This window comes from Idiotropiscis lumnitzeri, chromosome 11, assembly GCF_059441095.1.
Source record: "Idiotropiscis lumnitzeri isolate Australia: NSW breed Sydney's pygmy pipehorse chromosome 11, RoL_Ilum_1.0, whole genome shotgun sequence".
In the NCBI taxonomy this organism is placed as follows: Eukaryota; Metazoa; Chordata; class Actinopteri; order Syngnathiformes; family Syngnathidae; genus Idiotropiscis; species Idiotropiscis lumnitzeri.
In genome coordinates this window covers 20,865,354-20,887,717 of record NC_142401.1, presented here as the reverse complement: position 1 = coordinate 20,887,717, position 22,364 = coordinate 20,865,354, and the positions used below count along the sequence as shown (strand labels likewise).

At 42.6% G+C, this 22,364-nt stretch overlaps 1 protein-coding gene and 15 non-coding genes across 16 annotated transcripts; all 16 read left to right on the top strand.

The window, feature by feature from the left end:
* Positions 1 to 536: 536 nt before the first annotated feature.
* On the top strand, positions 537 to 655 carry LOC148328202 (5S ribosomal RNA). The gene has a single exon (XR_015845976.1). It is a non-coding gene; the product is annotated as a 5S ribosomal RNA (ribosomal RNA).
* A 998-nt stretch (positions 656 to 1,653) lies between these two features.
* Positions 1,654 to 1,772, top strand: LOC148328201 (5S ribosomal RNA). The gene has a single exon (XR_015846041.1). It is a non-coding gene; the product is annotated as a 5S ribosomal RNA (ribosomal RNA).
* A 998-nt stretch (positions 1,773 to 2,770) lies between these two features.
* Positions 2,771 to 2,889, top strand: LOC148328200 (5S ribosomal RNA). The gene has a single exon (XR_015846000.1). It is a non-coding gene; the product is annotated as a 5S ribosomal RNA (ribosomal RNA).
* A 998-nt stretch (positions 2,890 to 3,887) lies between these two features.
* Positions 3,888 to 4,006, top strand: LOC148328199 (5S ribosomal RNA). The gene has a single exon (XR_015845975.1). It is a non-coding gene; the product is annotated as a 5S ribosomal RNA (ribosomal RNA).
* A 998-nt stretch (positions 4,007 to 5,004) lies between these two features.
* Positions 5,005 to 5,123, top strand: LOC148328198 (5S ribosomal RNA). The gene has a single exon (XR_015846040.1). It is a non-coding gene; the product is annotated as a 5S ribosomal RNA (ribosomal RNA).
* A 998-nt stretch (positions 5,124 to 6,121) lies between these two features.
* LOC148328197 (5S ribosomal RNA) lies at positions 6,122 to 6,240 on the top strand. Its single transcript, XR_015846039.1, has one exon. It is a non-coding gene; the product is annotated as a 5S ribosomal RNA (ribosomal RNA).
* A 998-nt stretch (positions 6,241 to 7,238) lies between these two features.
* LOC148328196 (5S ribosomal RNA) lies at positions 7,239 to 7,357 on the top strand. Its single transcript, XR_015845999.1, has one exon. It is a non-coding gene; the product is annotated as a 5S ribosomal RNA (ribosomal RNA).
* A 998-nt stretch (positions 7,358 to 8,355) lies between these two features.
* On the top strand, positions 8,356 to 8,474 carry LOC148328195 (5S ribosomal RNA). The gene has a single exon (XR_015846038.1). It is a non-coding gene; the product is annotated as a 5S ribosomal RNA (ribosomal RNA).
* Positions 8,475 to 9,472: 998 nt separating this feature from the next.
* Positions 9,473 to 9,591, top strand: LOC148328194 (5S ribosomal RNA). The gene has a single exon (XR_015846037.1). It is a non-coding gene; the product is annotated as a 5S ribosomal RNA (ribosomal RNA).
* Positions 9,592 to 10,589: 998 nt separating this feature from the next.
* LOC148328193 (5S ribosomal RNA) lies at positions 10,590 to 10,708 on the top strand. The gene has a single exon (XR_015846036.1). It is a non-coding gene; the product is annotated as a 5S ribosomal RNA (ribosomal RNA).
* A 1,002-nt stretch (positions 10,709 to 11,710) lies between these two features.
* On the top strand, positions 11,711 to 11,829 carry LOC148328192 (5S ribosomal RNA). Its single transcript, XR_015846029.1, has one exon. It is a non-coding gene; the product is annotated as a 5S ribosomal RNA (ribosomal RNA).
* A 1,004-nt stretch (positions 11,830 to 12,833) lies between these two features.
* On the top strand, positions 12,834 to 12,952 carry LOC148328191 (5S ribosomal RNA). Its single transcript, XR_015846014.1, has one exon. It is a non-coding gene; the product is annotated as a 5S ribosomal RNA (ribosomal RNA).
* Positions 12,953 to 13,939: 987 nt separating this feature from the next.
* Positions 13,940 to 14,058, top strand: LOC148328190 (5S ribosomal RNA). Its single transcript, XR_015846026.1, has one exon. It is a non-coding gene; the product is annotated as a 5S ribosomal RNA (ribosomal RNA).
* Positions 14,059 to 15,064: 1,006 nt separating this feature from the next.
* LOC148328189 (5S ribosomal RNA) lies at positions 15,065 to 15,183 on the top strand. Its single transcript, XR_015846018.1, has one exon. It is a non-coding gene; the product is annotated as a 5S ribosomal RNA (ribosomal RNA).
* A 1,006-nt stretch (positions 15,184 to 16,189) lies between these two features.
* LOC148328188 (5S ribosomal RNA) lies at positions 16,190 to 16,308 on the top strand. The gene has a single exon (XR_015846022.1). It is a non-coding gene; the product is annotated as a 5S ribosomal RNA (ribosomal RNA).
* A 3,926-nt stretch (positions 16,309 to 20,234) lies between these two features.
* LOC148328187 (uncharacterized) lies at positions 20,235 to 21,293 on the top strand. Its single transcript, XM_088309996.1, has one exon. It carries the CDS (start codon positions 20,235 to 20,237, stop codon positions 21,291 to 21,293), a length of 1,059 nt encoding a protein of 352 aa, XP_088166122.1.
* Positions 21,294 to 22,364: the final 1,071 nt, after the last annotated feature.

The following is a 22,364-nucleotide window of genomic DNA, read 5'->3' as shown; positions in this document are numbered from 1 at the left end:
TATTAGTTCCACTTTATTCTTCCATTTATTCCAATTTAATTTAAATAATGTCAAATAAATTGTACATGACCATGGGTGGATAGCAGTGAACGCCCCCCCATGTTATTGGTGGATATATTGGTGGTACGGGGCTGGAATAATATTAGTGCCCCCATGTGGTCCGAACGTGTAGCTACGGAGCCACACACAAGTCTCCTGATACGCATTTGCAAATCAGCACACGCATTTGCGAGTCGTCCGCGGCAGGACTGTAGCAAACGTCACCTGTAAGAACACAGCCAATCAAAAGGTCCCGTTTTTACAGGTCGCCCATCTACGGATTTTTGTCCGCATTTAACCATGTGTATGTGCCAACAAATCATTGTACACATTTGCTGATATTTGTCATATATCTGTGACTTCAATCATGCATTGTAGATTGTTGTTACACATTTGTGACTGTGGTTATAGTTTCAGATTCTTGTTACGTATTTTTGGATTGATTTGCCACAATAAAGACCACATGTATAAAAGGCAAAATTTTGAAAGGAATTGTCGCTTACGGCCATACTACCCTGAGAACTCCCGATCTCGTCCGATCTCGGAAGCTAAGCAGGGTCGGGCCTGGTTAGTACTTGGATGGGAGACCGCCTGGGAATACCAGGTGCTGTAAGCTTTTGCACCGCAAAAAAAAATTAAAAACTTTGACAAATGTAAGCAAGTATGCGAGCTGCTTTTTTTATAAATTTCCACATATTCGCCTGACAGGCTGAGAGCACAAAATGCCAACATTCAGCGTCCCCTGCCTTTGGGTGTTGCTACAGTCTCGCCGTGGACGACTCGCAAATGCTTGTGGCAATTTGCAAATGCTTGTCTGGAGACTTGAGTGTGGCTCCGGAGCTCCACATTAAGACCAAAAGGGGACTCTCGTAGTCTACAGGTGTAGCAGACAGATGACCCGATCCGGTTGGGTTGGTGCAGTGAGTTTTACTAAATAAAAAGGTAATGAATCAATTTTAAAAAAATGGTGTTTACTGAATGCAATAAAGGGAAGTATAGTTAATGTGGCAATTAGCAGGTGTGGAGAAGCTTCATTCATTTTTTTTAGCTTCACTGGTTATATCATTGGTTCTTATTTTATTAGTTCCACTTTATTCTTCCATTTATTCCAATTTAATTTAAATAATGTCAAATAAATTGTACATGACCATGGGTGGATAGCAGTGAACGCCCCCCCATGTTATTGGTGTATATATTGGTGGTACGGGGCTGGAATAATATTAGTGCCCCCATGTGGTCCGAACGTGTAGCTACGGAGCCACACACAAGTCTCCTGACACGCATTTGCAAATCAGCACACGCATTTGCGAGTCGTCCGCGGCAGGACTGTAGCAAACGTCACCTGTAAGAACACAGCCAATCAAAAGGTCCCGTTTTTACAGGTCGCCCATCTACGGATTTTTGTCCGCATTTAACCATGTGTATGTGCCAACAAATCATTGTACACATTTGCTGATATTTGTCATATATCTGTGACTTCAATCATGCATTGTAGATTGTTGTTACACATTTGTGACTGTGGTTATAGTTTCAGATTCTTGTTACGTATTTTTGGATTGATTTGCCACAATAAAGACCACATGTATAAAAGGCAAAATTTTGAAAGAAATTGTCGCTTACGGCCATACTACCCTGAGAACGCCCGATCTCGTCCGATCTCGGAAGCTAAGCAGGGTCGGGCCTGGTTAGTACTTGGATGGGAGACCGCCTGGGAATACCAGGTGCTGTAAGCTTTTGCACCGCAAAAAAAAATTAAAAACTTTGACAAATGTAAGCAAGTATGCGAGCTGCTTTTTTTATAAATTTCCACATATTCGCCTGACAGGCTGAGAGCACAAAATGCCAACATTCAGCGTCCCCTGCCTTTGGGTGTTGCTACAGTCTCGCCGTGGACGACTCGCAAATGCTTGTGGCAATTTGCAAATGCTTGTCTGGAGACTTGAGTGTGGCTCCGGAGCTCCACATTAAGACCAAAAGGGGACTCTCGTAGTCTACAGGTGTAGCAGACAGATGACCCGATCCGGTTGGGTTGGTGCAGTGAGTTTTACTAAATAAAAAGGTAATGAATCAATTTTTAAAAAATGGTGTTTACTGAATGCAATAAAGGGAAGTATAGTTAATGTGGCAATTAGCAGGTGTGGAGAAGCTTCATTCATTTTTTTTAGCTTCACTGGTTATATCATTGGTTCTTATTTTATTAGTTCCACTTTATTCTTCCATTTATTCCAATTTAATTTAAATAATGTCAAATAAATTGTACATGACCATGGGTGGATAGCAGTGAACGCCCCCCCATGTTATTGGTGGATATATTGGTGGTACGGGGCTGGAATAATATTAGTGCCCCCATGTGGTCCGAACGTGTAGCTACGGAGCCACACACAAGTCTCCTGACACGCATTTGCAAATCAGCACACGCATTTGCGAGTCGTCCGCGGCAGGACTGTAGCAAACGTCACCTGTAAGAACACAGCCAATCAAAAGGTCCCGTTTTTACAGGTCGCCCATCTACGGATTTTTGTCCGCATTTAACCATGTGTATGTGCCAACAAATCATTGTACACATTTGCTGATATTTGTCATATATCTGTGACTTCAATCATGCATTGTAGATTGTTGTTACACATTTGTGACTGTGGTTATAGTTTCAGATTCTTGTTACGTATTTTTGGATTGATTTGCCACAATAAAGACCACATGTATAAAAGGCAAAATTTTGAAAGAAATTGTCGCTTACGGCCATACTACCCTGAGAACGCCCGATCTCGTCCGATCTCGGAAGCTAAGCAGGGTCGGGCCTGGTTAGTACTTGGATGGGAGACCGCCTGGGAATACCAGGTGCTGTATGCTTTTGCACCGCAAAAAAAAATTAAAAACTTTGACAAATGTAAGCAAGTATGCGAGCTGCTTTTTTTATAAATTTCCACATATTCGCCTGACAGGCTGAGAGCACAAAATGCCAACATTCAGCGTCCCCTGCCTTTGGGTGTTGCTACAGTCTCGCCGTGGACGACTCGCAAATGCTTGTGGCAATTTGCAAATGCTTGTCTGGAGACTTGAGTGTGGCTCCGGAGCTCCACATTAAGACCAAAAGGGGACTCTCGTAGTCTACAGGTGTAGCAGACAGATGACCCGATCCGGTTGGGTTGGTGCAGTGAGTTTTACTAAATAAAAAGGTAATGAATCAATTTTTAAAAAATGGTGTTTACTGAATGCAATAAAGGGAAGTATAGTTAATGTGGCAATTAGCAGGTGTGGAGAAGCTTCATTCATTTTTTTTAGCTTCACTGGTTATATCATTGGTTCTTATTTTATTAGTTCCACTTTATTCTTCCATTTATTCCAATTTAATTTAAATAATGTCAAATAAATTGTACATGACCATGGGTGGATAGCAGTGAACGCCCCCCCATGTTATTGGTGGATATATTGGTGGTACGGGGCTGGAATAATATTAGTGCCCCCATGTGGTCCGAACGTGTAGCTACGGAGCCACACACAAGTCTCCTGATACGCATTTGCAAATCAGCACACGCATTTGCGAGTCGTCCGCGGCAGGACTGTAGCAAACGTCACCTGTAAGAACACAGCCAATCAAAAGGTCCCGTTTTTACAGGTCGCCCATCTACGGATTTTTGTCCGCATTTAACCATGTGTATGTGCCAACAAATCATTGTACACATTTGCTGATATTTGTCATATATCTGTGACTTCAATCATGCATTGTAGATTGTTGTTACACATTTGTGACTGTGGTTATAGTTTCAGATTCTTGTTACGTATTTTTGGATTGATTTGCCACAATAAAGACCACATGTATAAAAGGCAAAATTTTGAAAGGAATTGTCGCTTACGGCCATACTACCCTGAGAACTCCCGATCTCGTCCGATCTCGGAAGCTAAGCAGGGTCGGGCCTGGTTAGTACTTGGATGGGAGACCGCCTGGGAATACCAGGTGCTGTAAGCTTTTGCACCGCAAAAAAAAATTAAAAACTTTGACAAATGTAAGCAAGTATGCGAGCTGCTTTTTTTATAAATTTCCACATATTCGCCTGACAGGCTGAGAGCACAAAATGCCAACATTCAGCGTCCCCTGCCTTTGGGTGTTGCTACAGTCTCGCCGTGGACGACTCGCAAATGCTTGTGGCAATTTGCAAATGCTTGTCTGGAGACTTGAGTGTGGCTCCGGAGCTCCACATTAAGACCAAAAGGGGACTCTCGTAGTCTACAGGTGTAGCAGACAGATGACCCGATCCGGTTGGGTTGGTGCAGTGAGTTTTACTAAATAAAAAGGTAATGAATCAATTTTAAAAAAATGGTGTTTACTGAATGCAATAAAGGGAAGTATAGTTAATGTGGCAATTAGCAGGTGTGGAGAAGCTTCATTCATTTTTTTTAGCTTCACTGGTTATATCATTGGTTCTTATTTTATTAGTTCCACTTTATTCTTCCATTTATTCCAATTTAATTTAAATAATGTCAAATAAATTGTACATGACCATGGGTGGATAGCAGTGAACGCCCCCCCATGTTATTGGTGTATATATTGGTGGTACGGGGCTGGAATAATATTAGTGCCCCCATGTGGTCCGAACGTGTAGCTACGGAGCCACACACAAGTCTCCTGACACGCATTTGCAAATCAGCACACGCATTTGCGAGTCGTCCGCGGCAGGACTGTAGCAAACGTCACCTGTAAGAACACAGCCAATCAAAAGGTCCCGTTTTTACAGGTCGCCCATCTACGGATTTTTGTCCGCATTTAACCATGTGTATGTGCCAACAAATCATTGTACACATTTGCTGATATTTGTCATATATCTGTGACTTCAATCATGCATTGTAGATTGTTGTTACACATTTGTGACTGTGGTTATAGTTTCAGATTCTTGTTACGTATTTTTGGATTGATTTGCCACAATAAAGACCACATGTATAAAAGGCAAAATTTTGAAAGAAATTGTCGCTTACGGCCATACTACCCTGAGAACGCCCGATCTCGTCCGATCTCGGAAGCTAAGCAGGGTCGGGCCTGGTTAGTACTTGGATGGGAGACCGCCTGGGAATACCAGGTGCTGTAAGCTTTTGCACCGCAAAAAAAAATTAAAAACTTTGACAAATGTAAGCAAGTATGCGAGCTGCTTTTTTTATAAATTTCCACATATTCGCCTGACAGGCTGAGAGCACAAAATGCCAACATTCAGCGTCCCCTGCCTTTGGGTGTTGCTACAGTCTCGCCGTGGACGACTCGCAAATGCTTGTGGCAATTTGCAAATGCTTGTCTGGAGACTTGAGTGTGGCTCCGGAGCTCCACATTAAGACCAAAAGGGGACTCTCGTAGTCTACAGGTGTAGCAGACAGATGACCCGATCCGGTTGGGTTGGTGCAGTGAGTTTTACTAAATAAAAAGGTAATGAATCAATTTTTAAAAAATGGTGTTTACTGAATGCAATAAAGGGAAGTATAGTTAATGTGGCAATTAGCAGGTGTGGAGAAGCTTCATTCATTTTTTTTAGCTTCACTGGTTATATCATTGGTTCTTATTTTATTAGTTCCACTTTATTCTTCCATTTATTCCAATTTAATTTAAATAATGTCAAATAAATTGTACATGACCATGGGTGGATAGCAGTGAACGCCCCCCCATGTTATTGGTGGATATATTGGTGGTACGGGGCTGGAATAATATTAGTGCCCCCATGTGGTCCGAACGTGTAGCTACGGAGCCACACACAAGTCTCCTGACACGCATTTGCAAATCAGCACACGCATTTGCGAGTCGTCCGCGGCAGGACTGTAGCAAACGTCACCTGTAAGAACACAGCCAATCAAAAGGTCCCGTTTTTACAGGTCGCCCATCTACGGATTTTTGTCCGCATTTAACCATGTGTATGTGCCAACAAATCATTGTACACATTTGCTGATATTTGTCATATATCTGTGACTTCAATCATGCATTGTAGATTGTTGTTACACATTTGTGACTGTGGTTATAGTTTCAGATTCTTGTTACGTATTTTTGGATTGATTTGCCACAATAAAGACCACATGTATAAAAGGCAAAATTTTGAAAGAAATTGTCGCTTACGGCCATACTACCCTGAGAACGCCCGATCTCGTCCGATCTCGGAAGCTAAGCAGGGTCGGGCCTGGTTAGTACTTGGATGGGAGACCGCCTGGGAATACCAGGTGCTGTAAGCTTTTGCACCGCAAAAAAAAATAAAAAACTTTGACAAATGTAAGCAAGTATGCGAGCTGCTTTTTTTATAAATTTCCACATATTCGCCTGACAGGCTGAGAGCACAAAATGCCAACATTCAGCGTCCCCTGCCTTTGGGTGTTGCTACAGTCTCGCCGTGGACGACTCGCAAATGCTTGTGGCAATTTGCAAATGCTTGTCTGGAGACTTGAGTGTGGCTCCGGAGCTCCACATTAAGACCAAAAGGGGACTCTCGTAGTCTACAGGTGTAGCAGACAGATGACCCGATCCGGTTGGGTTGGTGCAGTGAGTTTTACTAAATAAAAAGGTAATGAATCAATTTTAAAAAAATGGTGTTTACTGAATGCAATAAAGGGAAGTATAGTTAATGTGGCAATTAGCAGGTGTGGAGAAGCTTCATTCATTTTTTTTAGCTTCACTGGTTATATCATTGGTTCTTATTTTATTAGTTCCACTTTATTCTTCCATTTATTCCAATTTAATTTAAATAATGTCAAATAAATTGTACATGACCATGGGTGGATAGCAGTGAACGCCCCCCCATGTTATTGGTGGATATATTGGTGGTACGGGGCTGGAATAATATTAGTGCCCCCATGTGGTCCGAACGTGTAGCTACGGAGCCACACACAAGTCTCCTGACACGCATTTGCAAATCAGCACACGCATTTGCGAGTCGTCCGCGGCAGGACTGTAGCAAACGTCACCTGTAAGAACACAGCCAATCAAAAGGTCCCGTTTTTACAGGTCGCCCATCTACGGATTTTTGTCCGCATTTAACCATGTGTATGTGCCAACAAATCATTGTACACATTTGCTGATATTTGTCATATATCTGTGACTTCAATCATGCATTGTAGATTGTTGTTACACATTTGTGACTGTGGTTATAGTTTCAGATTCTTGTTACGTATTTTTGGATTGATTTGCCACAATAAAGACCACATGTATAAAAGGCAAAATTTTGAAAGAAATTGTCGCTTACGGCCATACTACCCTGAGAACGCCCGATCTCGTCCGATCTCGGAAGCTAAGCAGGGTCGGGCCTGGTTAGTACTTGGATGGGAGACCGCCTGGGAATACCAGGTGCTGTATGCTTTTGCACCGCAAAAAAAAATAAAAAACTTTGACAAATGTAAGCAAGTATGCGAGCTGCTTTTTTTATAAATTTCCACATATTCGCCTGACAGGCTGAGAGCACAAAATGCCAACATTCAGCGTCCCCTGCCTTTGGGTGTTGCTACAGTCTCGCCGTGGACGACTCGCAAATGCTTGTGGCAATTTGCAAATGCTTGTCTGGAGACTTGAGTGTGGCTCCGGAGCTCCACATTAAGACCAAAAGGGGACTCTCGTAGTCTACAGGTGTAGCAGACAGATGACCCGATCCGGTTGGGTTGGTGCAGTGAGTTTTACTAAATAAAAAGGTAATGAATCAATTTTTAAAAAATGGTGTTTACTGAATGCAATAAAGGGAAGTATAGTTAATGTGGCAATTAGCAGGTGTGGAGAAGCTTCATTCATTTTTTTTAGCTTCACTGGTTATATCATTGGTTCTTATTTTATTAGTTCCACTTTATTCTTCCATTTATTCCAATTTAATTTAAATAATGTCAAATAAATTGTACATGACCATGGGTGGATAGCAGTGAACGCCCCCCCATGTTATTGGTGGATATATTGGTGGTACGGGGCTGGAATAATATTAGTGCCCCCATGTGGTCCGAACGTGTAGCTACGGAGCCACACACAAGTCTCCTGACACGCATTTGCAAATCAGCACACGCATTTGCGAGTCGTCCGCGGCAGGACTGTAGCAAACGTCACCTGTAAGAACACAGCCAATCAAAAGGTCCCGTTTTTACAGGTCGCCCATCTACGGATTTTTGTCCGCATTTAACCATGTGTATGTGCCAACAAATCATTGTACACATTTGCTGATATTTGTCATATATCTGTGACTTCAATCATGCATTGTAGATTGTTGTTACACATTTGTGACTGTGGTTATAGTTTCAGATTCTTGTTACGTATTTTTGGATTGATTTGCCACAATAAAGACCACATGTATAAAAGGCAAAATTTTGAAAGAAATTGTCGCTTACGGCCATACTACCCTGAGAACGCCCGATCTCGTCCGATCTCGGAAGCTAAGCAGGGTCGGGCCTGGTTAGTACTTGGATGGGAGACCGCCTGGGAATACCAGGTGCTGTAAGCTTTTGCACCGCAAAAAAAAATTAAAAACTTTGACAAATGTAAGCAAGTATGCGAGCTGCTTTTTTTATAAATTTCCACATATTCGCCTGACAGGCTGAGAGCACAAAATGCCAACATTCAGCGTCCCCTGCCTTTGGGTGTTGCTACAGTCTCGCCGTGGACGACTCGCAAATGCTTGTGGCAATTTGCAAATGCTTGTCTGGAGACTTGAGTGTGGCTCCGGAGCTCCACATTAAGACCAAAAGGGGACTCTCGTAGTCTACAGGTGTAGCAGACAGATGACCCGATCCGGTTGGGTTGGTGCAGTGAGTTTTACTAAATAAAAAGGTAATGAATCAATTTTAAAAAAATGGTGTTTACTGAATGCAATAAAGGGAAGTATAGTTAATGTGGCAATTAGCAGGTGTGGAGAAGCTTCATTCATTTTTTTTAGCTTCACTGGTTATATCATTGGTTCTTATTTTATTAGTTCCACTTTATTCTTCCATTTATTCCAATTTAATTTAAATAATGTCAAATAAATTGTACATGACCATGGGTGGATAGCAGTGAACGCCCCCCCATGTTATTGGTGTATATATTGGTGGTACGGGGCTGGAATAATATTAGTGCCCCCATGTGGTCCGAACGTGTAGCTACGGAGCCACACACAAGTCTCCTGACACGCATTTGCAAATCAGCACACGCATTTGCGAGTCGTCCGCGGCAGGACTGTAGCAAACGTCACCTGTAAGAACACAGCCAATCAAAAGGTCCCGTTTTTACAGGTCGCCCATCTACGGATTTTTGTCCGCATTTAACCATGTGTATGTGCCAACAAATCATTGTACACATTTGCTGATATTTGTCATATATCTGTGACTTCAATCATGCATTGTAGATTGTTGTTACACATTTGTGACTGTGGTTATAGTTTCAGATTCTTGTTACGTATTTTTGGATTGATTTGCCACAATAAAGACCACATGTATAAAAGGCAAAATTTTGAAAGAAATTGTCGCTTACGGCCATACTACCCTGAGAACGCCCGATCTCGTCCGATCTCGGAAGCTAAGCAGGGTCGGGCCTGGTTAGTACTTGGATGGGAGACCGCCTGGGAATACCAGGTGCTGTAAGCTTTTGCACCGCAAAAAAAAATTAAAAACTTTGACAAATGTAAGCAAGTATGCGAGCTGCTTTTTTTATAAATTTCCACATATTCGCCTGACAGGCTGAGAGCACAAAATGCCAACATTCAGCGTCCCCTGCCTTTGGGTGTTGCTACAGTCTCGCCGTGGACGACTCGCAAATGCTTGTGGCAATTTGCAAATGCTTGTCTGGAGACTTGAGTGTGGCTCCGGAGCTCCACATTAAGACCAAAAGGGGACTCTCGTAGTCTACAGGTGTAGCAGACAGATGACCCGATCCGGTTGGGTTGGTGCAGTGAGTTTTACTAAATAAAAAGGTAATGAATCAATTTTTAAAAAATGGTGTTTACTGAATGCAATAAAGGGAAGTATAGTTAATGTGGCAATTAGCAGGTGTGGAGAAGCTTCATTCATTTTTTTTAGCTTCACTGGTTATATCATTGGTTCTTATTTTATTAGTTCCACTTTATTCTTCCATTTATTCCAATTTAATTTAAATAATGTCAAATAAATTGTACATGACCATGGGTGGATAGCAGTGAACGCCCCCCCATGTTATTGGTGGATATATTGGTGGTACGGGGCTGGAATAATATTAGTGCCCCCATGTGGTCCGAACGTGTAGCTACGGAGCCACACACAAGTCTCCTGACACGCATTTGCAAATCAGCACACGCATTTGCGAGTCGTCCGCGGCAGGACTGTAGCAAACGTCACCTGTAAGAACACAGCCAATCAAAAGGTCCCGTTTTTACAGGTCGCCCATCTACGGATTTTTGTCCGCATTTAACCATGTGTATGTGCCAACAAATCATTGTACACATTTGCTGATATTTGTCATATATCTGTGACTTCAATCATGCATTGTAGATTGTTGTTACACATTTGTGACTGTGGTTATAGTTTCAGATTCTTGTTACGTATTTTTGGATTGATTTGCCACAATAAAGACCACATGTATAAAAGGCAAAATTTTGAAAGAAATTGTCGCTTACGGCCATACTACCCTGAGAACGCCCGATCTCGTCCGATCTCGGAAGCTAAGCAGGGTCGGGCCTGGTTAGTACTTGGATGGGAGACCGCCTGGGAATACCAGGTGCTGTAAGCTTTTGCACCGCAAAAAAAAATTAAAAACTTTGACAAATGTAAGCAAGTATGCGAGCTGCTTTTTTTATAAATTTCCACATATTCGCCTGACAGGCTGAGAGCACAAAATGCCAACATTCAGCGTCCCCTGCCTTTGGGTGTTGCTACAGTCTCGCCGTGGACGACTCGCAAATGCTTGTGGCAATTTGCAAATGCTTGTCTGGAGACTTGAGTGTGGCTCCGGAGCTCCACATTAAGACCAAAAGGGGACTCTCGTAGTCTACAGGTGTAGCAGACAGATGACCCGATCCGGTTGGGTTGGTGCAGTGAGTTTTACTAAATAAAAAGGTAATGAATCAATTTTTAAAAAATGGTGTTTACTGAATGCAATAAAGGGAAGTATAGTTAATGTGGCAATTAGCAGGTGTGGAGAAGCTTCATTCATTTTTTTTAGCTTCACTGGTTATATCATTGGTTCTTATTTTATTAGTTCCACTTTATTCTTCCATTTATTCCAATTTAATTTAAATAATGTCAAATAAATTGTACATGACCATGGGTGGATAGCAGTGAACGCCCCCCCATGTTATTGGTGGATATATTGGTGGTACGGGGCTGGAATAATATTAGTGCCCCCATGTGGTCCGAACGTGTAGCTACGGAGCCACACACAAGTCTCCTGACACGCATTTGCAAATCAGCACACGCATTTGCGAGTCGTCCGCGGCAGGACTGTAGCAAACGTCACCTGTAAGAACACAGCCAATCAAAAGGTCCCGTTTTTACAGGTCGCCCATCTACGGATTTTTGTCCGCATTTAACCATGTGTATGTGCCAACAAATCATTGTACACATTTGCTGATATTTGTCATATATCTGTGACTTCAATCATGCATTGTAGATTGTTGTTACACATTTGTGACTGTGGTTATAGTTTCAGATTCTTGTTACGTATTTTTGGATTGAAGTATTTGCCACAATAAAGACCACATGTATAAAAGGCAAAATTTTGAAAGGAATTGTCGCTTACGGCCATACTACCCTGAGAACGCCCGATCTCGTCCGATCTCGGAAGCTAAGCAGGGTCGGGCCTGGTTAGTACTTGGATGGGAGACCGCCTGGGAATACCAGGTGCTGTAAGCTTTTGCACCGCAAAAAAAAATTAAAAACTTTGACAAATGTAAGCAAGTATGCGAGCTGCTTTTTTTATAAATTTCCACATATTCGCCTGACAGGCTGAGAGCACAAAATGCCAACATTCAGCGTCCCCTGCCTTTGGGTGTTGCTACAGTCTCGCCGTGGACGACTCGCAAATGCTTGTGGCAATTTGCAAATGCTTGTCTGGAGACTTGAGTGTGGCTCCGGAGCTCCACATTAAGACCAAAAGGGGACTCTCGTAGTCTACAGGTGTACCAGACAGATGACCCGGTGCAGTCCGGTTGGGTTGGTGCAGTGAGTTTTACTAAATAAAAAGGTCATGAATCAATTTTAAAAAAATGGTGTTTACTGAATGCAATAAAGGGAAGTATAGTTAATGTGGCAATTAGCCGGTGTGGAGAAGCTTCATTCATTTTTTTTTAGCTTCACTGGTTATATCATTGGTTCTTATTTTATTCGTTCCACTTTATTCTTCCATTTATTCCAATTTAATTTAAATAATGTCAAATAAATTGTACATGACCATGGGTGGATAGCAGTGAACGCCCCCCCATGTTATTGGTGGATATATTGGTGGTACGGGGCTGGTATAATATTAGTGCCCCCATGTGGTCCGAACGTGTAGCTACGGAGCCACACACAAGTCTCCTGACACGCATTTGCAAATCAGCACACGCATTTGCGAGTCGTCCGCGGCAGGACTGTAGCAAACGTCACCTGTAAGAACACAGCCAATCAAAAGGTCCCGTTTTTACAGGTCGCCCATCTACGGATTTTTGTCCGCATTTAACCATGTGTATGTGCCAACAAATCATTGTACACATTTGCTGATATTTGTCATATATCTGTGACTTCAATCATGCATTGTAGATTGTTGTTACACATTTGTGACTGTGGTTATAGTTTCAGATTCTTGTTACGTATTTTTGGATTGATTTGCCACAATAAAGACCACATGTATAAAATGCAAAATTTTGAAAGCAATTGTCGCTTACGGCCATACTACCCTGAGAACGCCCGATCTCGTCCGATCTCGGAAGCTAAGCAGGGTCGGGCCTGGTTAGTACTTGGATGGGAGACCGCCTGGGAATACCAGGTGCTGTACGCTTTTGCACCGCAAAAAAAAATAAAAAACTTTGACAAATGTAAGCAAGTATGCGAGCTGCTTTTTAAATAAATTTCCACATAGTCGCCTGACAGGCTGAGAGCACAAAATGCCAACATTCAGCGTCCCCTGCCTTTGGGTGTTGCTACAGTCTCGCCGTGGACGACTCGCAAATGCTTGTCTGGAGACTTGAGTGTGGCTCCGGAGCTCCACATTAAGACCAAAAGGGGACCCTCGTAGTCTACAGGTGTAGCAGACAGATGACCCGATGCAGTCCGGTTGGGTTGGTGCAGTGAGTTTTACTAAATAAAGAGGTAATGAATCAATTTTTAAAAAATGGTTTTTACTGAATGCAATAAAGGGAAGTATAGTTAATGTGGCAATTAGCAGGTGTGGAGAAGCTTCATCCATTTTTTTTAGCTTCACTGGTTATATCATTGGTTCTTATTTTATTAGTTCCACTTTATTCTTCCATTTATTCCAATTTAATTTAAATAATGTCAAATAAATTGTACATGACCATGGGTGGATAGCAGTGAACGCCCCCCCATGTTATTGGTGTATATATTGGTGGTACGGGGCTGGTATAATATTAGTGCCCCCATGTGGTCCGAACGTGTAGCTACGGAGCCACACACAAGTCTCCTGACACGCATTTGCAAATCAGCACACGCATTTGCGAGTCGTCCGCGGCAGGACTGTAGCAAACGTCACCTGTAAGAACACAGCCAATCAAAAGGTCCCGTTTTTACAGGTCGCCCATCTACGGATTTTTGTCCGCATTTAATCATGTGTATGTGCCAACAAATCATTGTACACATTTGCTGATATTTGTAATATATCTGTGACTTCAATCATGCATTGTAGATTGTTGTTACATATTTGTGACTGTGGTTATAGTTTCAGATTCTTGTTACGTATTTTTGGATCGAAGTATTTGCCACAATAAAGACCACATGTATAAAAGGCAAAATTTTGAAAGAAATTGTCGCTTACGGCCATACTACCCTGAGAACGCCCGATCTCGTCCGATCTCGGAAGCTAAGCAGGGTCGGGCCTGGTTAGTACTTGGATGGGAGACCGCCTGGGAATACCAGGTGCTGTAAGCTTTTGCACCGCGAAAAAAAAAATAAAAAACTTTGACAAATGTAAGCAAGTATGCGAGCTGCTTTTTTTATAAATTTCCACATAGTCGCCTGACAGGCTGAGAGCACAAAATGCCAACATTCAGCGTCCCCTGCCTTTGGGTGTTGCTACAGTCTCGCCGTGGACGACTCGCAAATGCGTGTGGCAATTTGCAAATGCTTGTCTGGAGACTTGAGTGTGGCTCCGGAGCTCCACATTAAGACCAAAAGGGGACTCTCGTAGTCTACAGGTGTAGCAGACAGATGACCCGATGCAGTCCGGTTGGGTTGGTGCAGTGAGTTTTACTAAATAAAAAGGTAATGAATCAATTTTTAAAAAATGGTTTTTACTGAATGCAATAAAGGGAAGTATAGTTAATGTGGCAATTAGCAGGTGTGGAGAAGCTTCATTCATTTTTTTTAGCTTCACTGGTTATAATCATTGGTTCTTATTTTATTAGTTCCACTTTATTCTTCCATTTATTCCAATTTAATTTAAATAATGTCAAATAAATTGTACATGACCATGGGTGGATAGCAGTGAACGCCCCCCCATGTTATTGGTGTATATATTGGTGGTACGGGGCTGGTATAATATTAGTGCCCCCATGTGGTCCGAACGTGTAGCTACGGAGCCACACACAAGTCTCCTGACACGCATTTGCAAATCAGCACACGCATTTGCGAGTCGTCCGTGGCAGGACTGTAGCAAACGTCACCTGTAAGAACACAGCCAATCAAAAGGTCCCGTTTTTACAGGTCGCCCATCTACGGATTTTTGTCCGCATTTAACCATGTGTATGTGCCAACAAATCATTGTACACATTTGCTGATATTTGTCATATATCTGTGACTTCAATCATGCATTGTAGATTGTTGTTACACATTTGTGACTGTGGTTATAGTTTCAGATTCTTGTTACGTATTTTTGGATTGATTTGCCACAATAAAGACCACATGTATAAAAGGCAAAATTTTGAAAGAAATTGTCGCTTACGGCCATACTACCCTGAGAACGCCCGATCTCGTCCGATCTCGGAAGCTAAGCAGGGTCGGGCCTGGTTAGTACTTGGATGGGAGACCGCCTGGGAATACCAGGTGCTGTAAGCTTTTGCACCGCAAAAAAAAAATAAAAAACTTTGACAAATGTAAGCAAGTATGCGAGCTGCTTTTTTTTATAAATTTCCACATAGTCGCCTGACAGGCTGAGAGCACAAAATGCCAACATTCAGCGTCCCCTGCCTTTGGGTGTTGCTACAGTCTCGCCGTGGACGACTCGCAAATGCGTGTGGCAATTTGCAAATGCTTGTCTGGAGACTTGAGTGTGGCTCCGGAGCTCCACATTAAGACCAAAAGGGGACTCTCGTAGTCTACAGGTGTAGCAGACAGATGACCCGATGCAGTCCGGTTGGGTTGGTGCAGTGAGTTTTACTAAATAAAAAGGTAATGAATCAATTTTTAAAAAATGGTTTTTACTGAATGCAATAAAGGGAAGTATAGTTAATGTGGCAATTAGCAGGTGTGGAGAAGCTTCATTCATTTTTTTTAGCTTCACTGCTTATAATCATTGGTTCTTATTTTATTAGTTCCACTTTATTCTTCCATTTATTCCAATTTAATTTAAATAATGTCAAATAAATTGTACATGACCATGGGTGGATAGCAGTGAACGCCCCCCCATGTTATTGGTGTATATATTGGTGGTACGGGGCTGGTATAATATTAGTGCCCCCATGTGGTCCGAACGTGTAGCTACGGAGCCACACACAAGTCTCCTGACACGCATTTGCAAATCAGCACACGCATTTGCGAGTCGTCCGTGGCAGGACTGTAGCAAACGTCACCTGTAAGAACACAGCCAATCAAAAGGTCCCGTTTTTACAGGTCGCCCATCTACGGATTTTTGTCCGCATTTAACCATGTGTATGTGCCAACAAATCATTGTACACATTTGCTGATATTTGTCATATATCTGTGACTTCAATCATGCATTGTAGATTGTTGTTACACATTTGTGACTGTGGTTATAGTTTCAGATTCTTGTTACGTATTTTTGGATTGATTTGCCACAATAAAGACCACATGTATAAAAGGCAAAATTTTGAAAGAAATTGTCGCTTACGGCCATACTACCCTGAGAACGCCCGATCTCGTCCGATCTCGAAAGCTAAGCAGGGTCGGGCCTGGTTAGTACTTGGATGGGAGACCGCCTGGGAATACCAGGTGCTGTAAGGTTTTGCACCGCAAAAAAAAATAAAAAACTTTGACAAATGTAAGCAAGTATGCGAGCTGCTTTTTTTATAAATTTCCACATATTCGCCTGACAGGCTGAGAGCACAAAATGCCAACATTCAGTGTAAGAGCCATTTTTTACGTTAAGGTATGTTTGCTTTAAACCTCCCACCACTTGGGTGCAGTGTGGTATCCATTGGCCACAGGGCTATTTAATCAATGGGCTAACAAGACCCAGGTGGTTACTATTGGGGAGGCAAAAAGTTTTAGACCGTGACCGTGACAAGGTGGAATGAATGGTGTGAGCTGACTTGACGGACAATTGGATGACTTTACTTTGGAAAAAGCGGAACGGACACGTGTCAAACCAACCCAGGCCAGTAGTAACCATAGTGACCCGTTTGATAAGGAAAAGGGTCATTACAATTTAAGTCTAAAACTTGGCTTCGAGCGAGTGAAGATACGTTTGCTTCAAAGTAAGGACAGCGCAGCTGAAAGGGAGCGGCGGATCGAATGGCTTTCTTGTCGCCTTGAGGACAACGTTGGATGATTGCTGATGTTTGGACGTCATCTGCCCAAATTGTTTGCTCGTTTGGAATTATTTGGAACCGGAGCCACGCAGCCGCGGCTCTCTAACCAACAAATTGGAACATCAATACACTTCTATGCCGGCCAACGCCAAGGTATTTGTAGCGCTACACTAATGGCCATTTAGTAGATTGCTGTAAATGTGTGCACACAACTTTGCGCATGAAATCCAATGCATTGGTGGTAATTGAGGGAACGTTACGGGGCGCGTTTGCAATTTGAATTAGACTGTGCGCGTGTACAACTTACGGAAGGTTGCACGGGTAAGCGAGTGATCAAAGGATTTTGTATCAACATAAATATGAGTAGAGAAGAGGACCTCGAAAAAGCTGAACTTTGGACTGAGACACCTAAGCAAGATGATTTAGGGATTGAGGAAGGGGGTCCTTCTGTAAAAAAGCGCTCCGTTAAAATGACTGAAAGGGCCTTTTTGGCAAAGATAGTAACACTGCAAAAAGAGAGAAAAAACAAGTTGCAAAGGGCAGCAAGCCTCAAGCAGACAATTATTAATTTGATGGGTGTCAAAGGTTTTGTTTCAGAGGTAAAATGTACGTTTGACAAATACACTAAACTATGTGATGAAGCTGTTGCACATCACGAAGCTTTATTGAAATTTATGCCACCTGAAGAGTGTGAAAGGCATGAAATGTGGTTTAAAGTAAAAGCGCTCGCTATCGATGAATTTGTTTCAGAAGTAAATAAGTGGTTGGGTAGCAATGAATGTTGCTGGCAAAATGAAGATATGGAGGACAATAATGATGAAATGAAACATCAAAGAATTGGACCTCACAGCGAGGAAGTCCTAGTGGAACCCCATGACAGCATTAGCAATGTAATTTCCAATACTTCCTCAAAGCGCAGTAGGTCTACTACAACATCTTTACGCCGACAAATGGAGGCAGAACAAGCTGTGATCATGGCGCGTGCTGCTGCACTTAAGAAAAAGCACGCTTTGGAAGAACAAGCAGAGGACATTAGAAGGAAACAGGAACAACTGGAAATAGAAACAGAACTAGCTGCATCTGCTGCAAAATTGATGACGTTAAAATCCTCTTCATTTAACAGTGTTGCTAGTAAACAAAGCAAACATTCAGATGGAATGTCATCCTACTTGAAATCCCAAACTAATGCAGCACTAAGGAACCCAGCGCCGAAGATGGAAGCAACAGCCAGAACACAGGCACATCAACCAAATATGAATCTCAATAGTCAAGCAGCACCGCATTCTCAAAGCATCAGAGATCGAACCAGGATACAAGCATGGCAAACATCTGCAACACAGGAAACCCAGTCAAATATAAATCCCAGTGCTCAAGTTGCACACCCGTTGCAAAACAACAATGTACTCTACAGGCTGTTACACAAGCAAAACGAAATAACAGCACTTTTAGCACAAACACAAAGTTCCCAGTTGTTACCACGCAGAGAAGTGCCTTGTTTTAATGGAGACCCTCTACAATTTCGGACCTTTATGAGAACCTTTGAACGTTGTGTGGAAGCAAAGGTGCAAAGGGAGGACTGTTTATTCTATTTGGAACAATACACTGGGGGGCCAACCTAAAGAACTAGTTCGCAGCTGCCAACACCTACCACCGGACAGAGCCTATGATGCAGCCAAAACCCTACTTATTAAACATTTCGGAAATGAATTGAAAATCACAGCCGCCTATGTGAATAAAATAACACAATGGCCAACTGTAAAGGCAGAGGATAAAAGGGGTCTACAAGACTATGCATTGTGCTTGGCCGAGTGCTGTAATGCAATGAAAGAACTCCGATATTTGGATGAACTCAATATGCCAGCAAACATGAAACTAATAACTCAGAAGCTTCCTTATAAACTCAGAGAGCGTTGGAGAGAGAGGGCTTGCAGCATCTATGAAACGCAAGGTCATAGGGCAGGTTTCAAGGACATTGTAAGATTTGTTGAATATCAAGTCAAGATCATTTCGGATCCAATCTTTGGTGATATCCAAAACACCACAATTGACACAAACAGGAGCAACAAAACTCAAGCAAGCAAGGCATATTTGCAACAAAAATCACAATCCAGGGGAAACACCTTTGCAACTGCTGTTATGTTCAATGAAGAAGCTGCGGGTACAAACAATAGAAATGTACAAACTCAAACACAAACTGCACTGCCTACAACTGATAACAGTCGCTGTTTGTATTGTACACGACAACATGCATTGGATCAATGTTCAGAATTGAAAAGGAAACCTCATAGAGAGAAGCTGGACTTTCTCAAGGCGAAAGGAGTGTGCTTCGGCTGCCTGCACACAGGGCACATGAGCAAGGACTGCAGTAACCGCATATTGTGCAAAATATGCACCCAAAGTCACCCCAGTGTTCTCCATATCGAAAAAAGGGAAAGAAGTGAAGAGGAAAAGCGGCCAAAAGGACAGCCACAGGGAGCACCAGTGAGTGGCACAAGTGTTTCCACGTGTGGACATACAGGGGCCGGCGGCAGTAATGGCATTCTGTCAATCTTACCTGTTAATGTCAAATCTACAAAAGGAAACAAAGTGGTTCAAACATACGCTTTTTTGGATCCAGGAAGTACTGACACTTTCTGCTCCGAAAGTTTAAAGGAAAAACTAAACCTCAAAGGCAAAGGAACCAGTATTCATATACGAACTATGACCCACAACACCACTATGCCAAGCTACATGATTGAAGGCTTGGAAATGTGTGGTTTGAGCAACAACCATTATTATCAGCTTCCCACCACATTCACACAGAAACAAATGCCAGTATCTGTAGACAATTTAATCAGCGAAAGGGAGTTAAAGAAATGGTCTTATCTTAAGGATGCGCACATTCCTCGTATCAGCGCTAATGTTGAGTTGTTGATTGGCACAAATGCCTCAAAGGTAATGGAACCCTGGGAGGTGATCAACAGTCGCGGTGAGGGACCGTATGCTGTTAGAACTCTTCTTGGCTGGGTGATTAATGGACCTCTACAGGGAAATAGTGCAACACAGTGTGAGAATGGCCACACTCTGGCACTGGTTAATAGGATCAGTGTTGACCGACTCCAACAGTTGTTGATAAATCAATACAATCAGGAATTCAATGAAACATCTTACAATGACAAAGAGGAGATGTCAGTAAATGAAAGGAGATTCATTGAAATAATGGAAAATTCTGTCCAATTTAAAGATGGTCATTACATGATAAAATTGCCTTTTAAAGATCAAAATGTGAAAATGCCAAATAATATTTCTGTGGCCAAGCAACGTGTTGGATCACTCAAAAGAAGACTTCAGAAGGATAAAGAGTTTCACAAGGAATATTCCACTTTCCTATCTGATGTCATTGGAATGGGATACGCAGAAATGGTTCCAGAGGAACAATTAGAGCGGGCTGAAAAGAAGGCCCAGCCAAATGGTAGAGCTGTCACTAAAGAAGAAAACGCCATAGTTAACGAAGACAGAGTGCCACATCAACAGTTACCTCCTCCACAAAACAAGAGCGAACAAGCTGTTGAGTCAAAAAAGGCCAAGAAGAAAGCCAAACAGGCAGTGAAGGAAACTGTGACAGCTGTTGTAAAGGAGCCGGAGGAAGGCACATGGGAGACAAAGGTGAGCAACAAGGAAAAGCGTGAACAACGCAAGAAGGACAAGAGTTCCAGTGATGGCTCTGCCAGTACTGGTGGTGGTGGCGGCGGCACTCCTATGAATGCTTCTCCAGAGCAGCGCAAGGCCTCAGCATCTACTCCACCTGCCAACCAGAAGAAGAAGAAAAAAGGAGGGTCATCAAAAGTAACTGCAGAGAAGATTAATGCTGCTGTAGCCCATGTTAACACCCGTGAGGCACCAATAGTAGCAGCAGGTGTGGCTGACATTCAAGCGGTCAAGGTTCCGCACACTGTCGCTCCAAAGACTCAAGGCCCGTGGACTGCCACAAGAGAACCAGCACCATTGTGGAAGGCTGATATTGATGATTCATGGACTGTGATTGATAGGGTTCCTTCTGATCTAGTTTCTTTTACTAAACTGGGCGTTGGCGAAGCTGATCCTCAGCTGGTAGATAGCACATTATGGCTCAGTCAGCCTAAAGTAGATGACGAGTGGTCTGGATTCCATGGTGGTTCAACAGATCCCACCTCTGACTGGAACGCTCCCTCTGAAGTTTGGGGCAACTGTGAGGAGCCCAAACCTCAGTCCACTCCTGTTCATGAGCTGGCTCGAAGTATACCCGCCAAACCTAATCAACAGAGTGGAGCTGCTGAGGAGGATGATAAAGATGAAAAGGACAATGGAGAGACTGCTGCTGACGGAAGTGCTAAAAATAAAAAGAAGAGGAAGAAAAAAGAAATTTCTTACCGGGGGACGTTGTTGTTGTTGTTGATTCAACAGCTCCTCGTGGATCTTGGATACTTGGAAGGATTTTAGAGACATTCATGATAAAAGGGGTCTGGTCCGTACTGTACGTCTTCAAACCAAGACCAGTGACAAAAATATGTCTACTCTGTGAGGCAACTGAGTAACCATGAACACTTATTAGACACATGTTTCAAAAATACCCAGTACATAGTTTACATTATAAGAATGATTATTTGTCCTCAGTTATTTATTTTGTTTCTAACGCTTTAATTTGAGTTAACTTTAATGGCTCATTGTGTTTGAAGATTGTAATTGGTTTGCCTTCTGTCAAGCCCAATTAGGGGCCGGTGTGTAAGAGCCATTTTTTACGTTAAGGTATGTTTGCTTTAAACCTCCCACCACTTGGGTGCAGTGTGGTATCCATTGGCCACAGGGCTATTTAATCAATGGGCTAACAAGACCCAGGTGGTTACTATTGGGGAGGCAAAAAGTTTTAGACCGTGACCGTGACAAGGTGGAATGAATGGTGTGAGCTGACTTGACGGACAATTGGATGACTTTACTTTGGAAAAAGCGGAACGGACACGTGTCAAACCAACCCAGGCCAGTAGTAACCATAGTGACCCGTTTGATAGGGAAAAGGGTCATTACATTCAGCGTCCCCTGCCTTTGGGTGTTGCTACTGTCTCGCCGTGGACGACTCGCAAATACTTGTGGCAATTTGCAAATGCTTGTCTGGAGACTTGAGTGTGGCTCCGGAGCTCCACATTAAGACCAAAAGGGGACTCTCGTAGTCTACAGGTGTAGCAGACAGATGACCCGATGCAGTCCGGTTGGGTTGGTGCAGTGAGTTTTACTAAATAAAAAGGTAATGAATCAATTTTCAAAAAAATGGTGTTTACTGAATGCAATAAAGGGAAGTATAGTTAATGTGGCAATTAGCAGGTGTGGAGAAGCTTCATTCATTTTTTTTAGCTTTACTGGTTATATCATTGGTTCTTATTTTATTAGTTCCACTTTATTCTTCCATTTATTCCAATTTAATTTAAATAATGTCAAATAAATTGTACATGACCATGGGTGGATAGCAGTGAACGCCCCCCCATGTTATTGGTGTATATATTGGTGGTACGGGGCTGG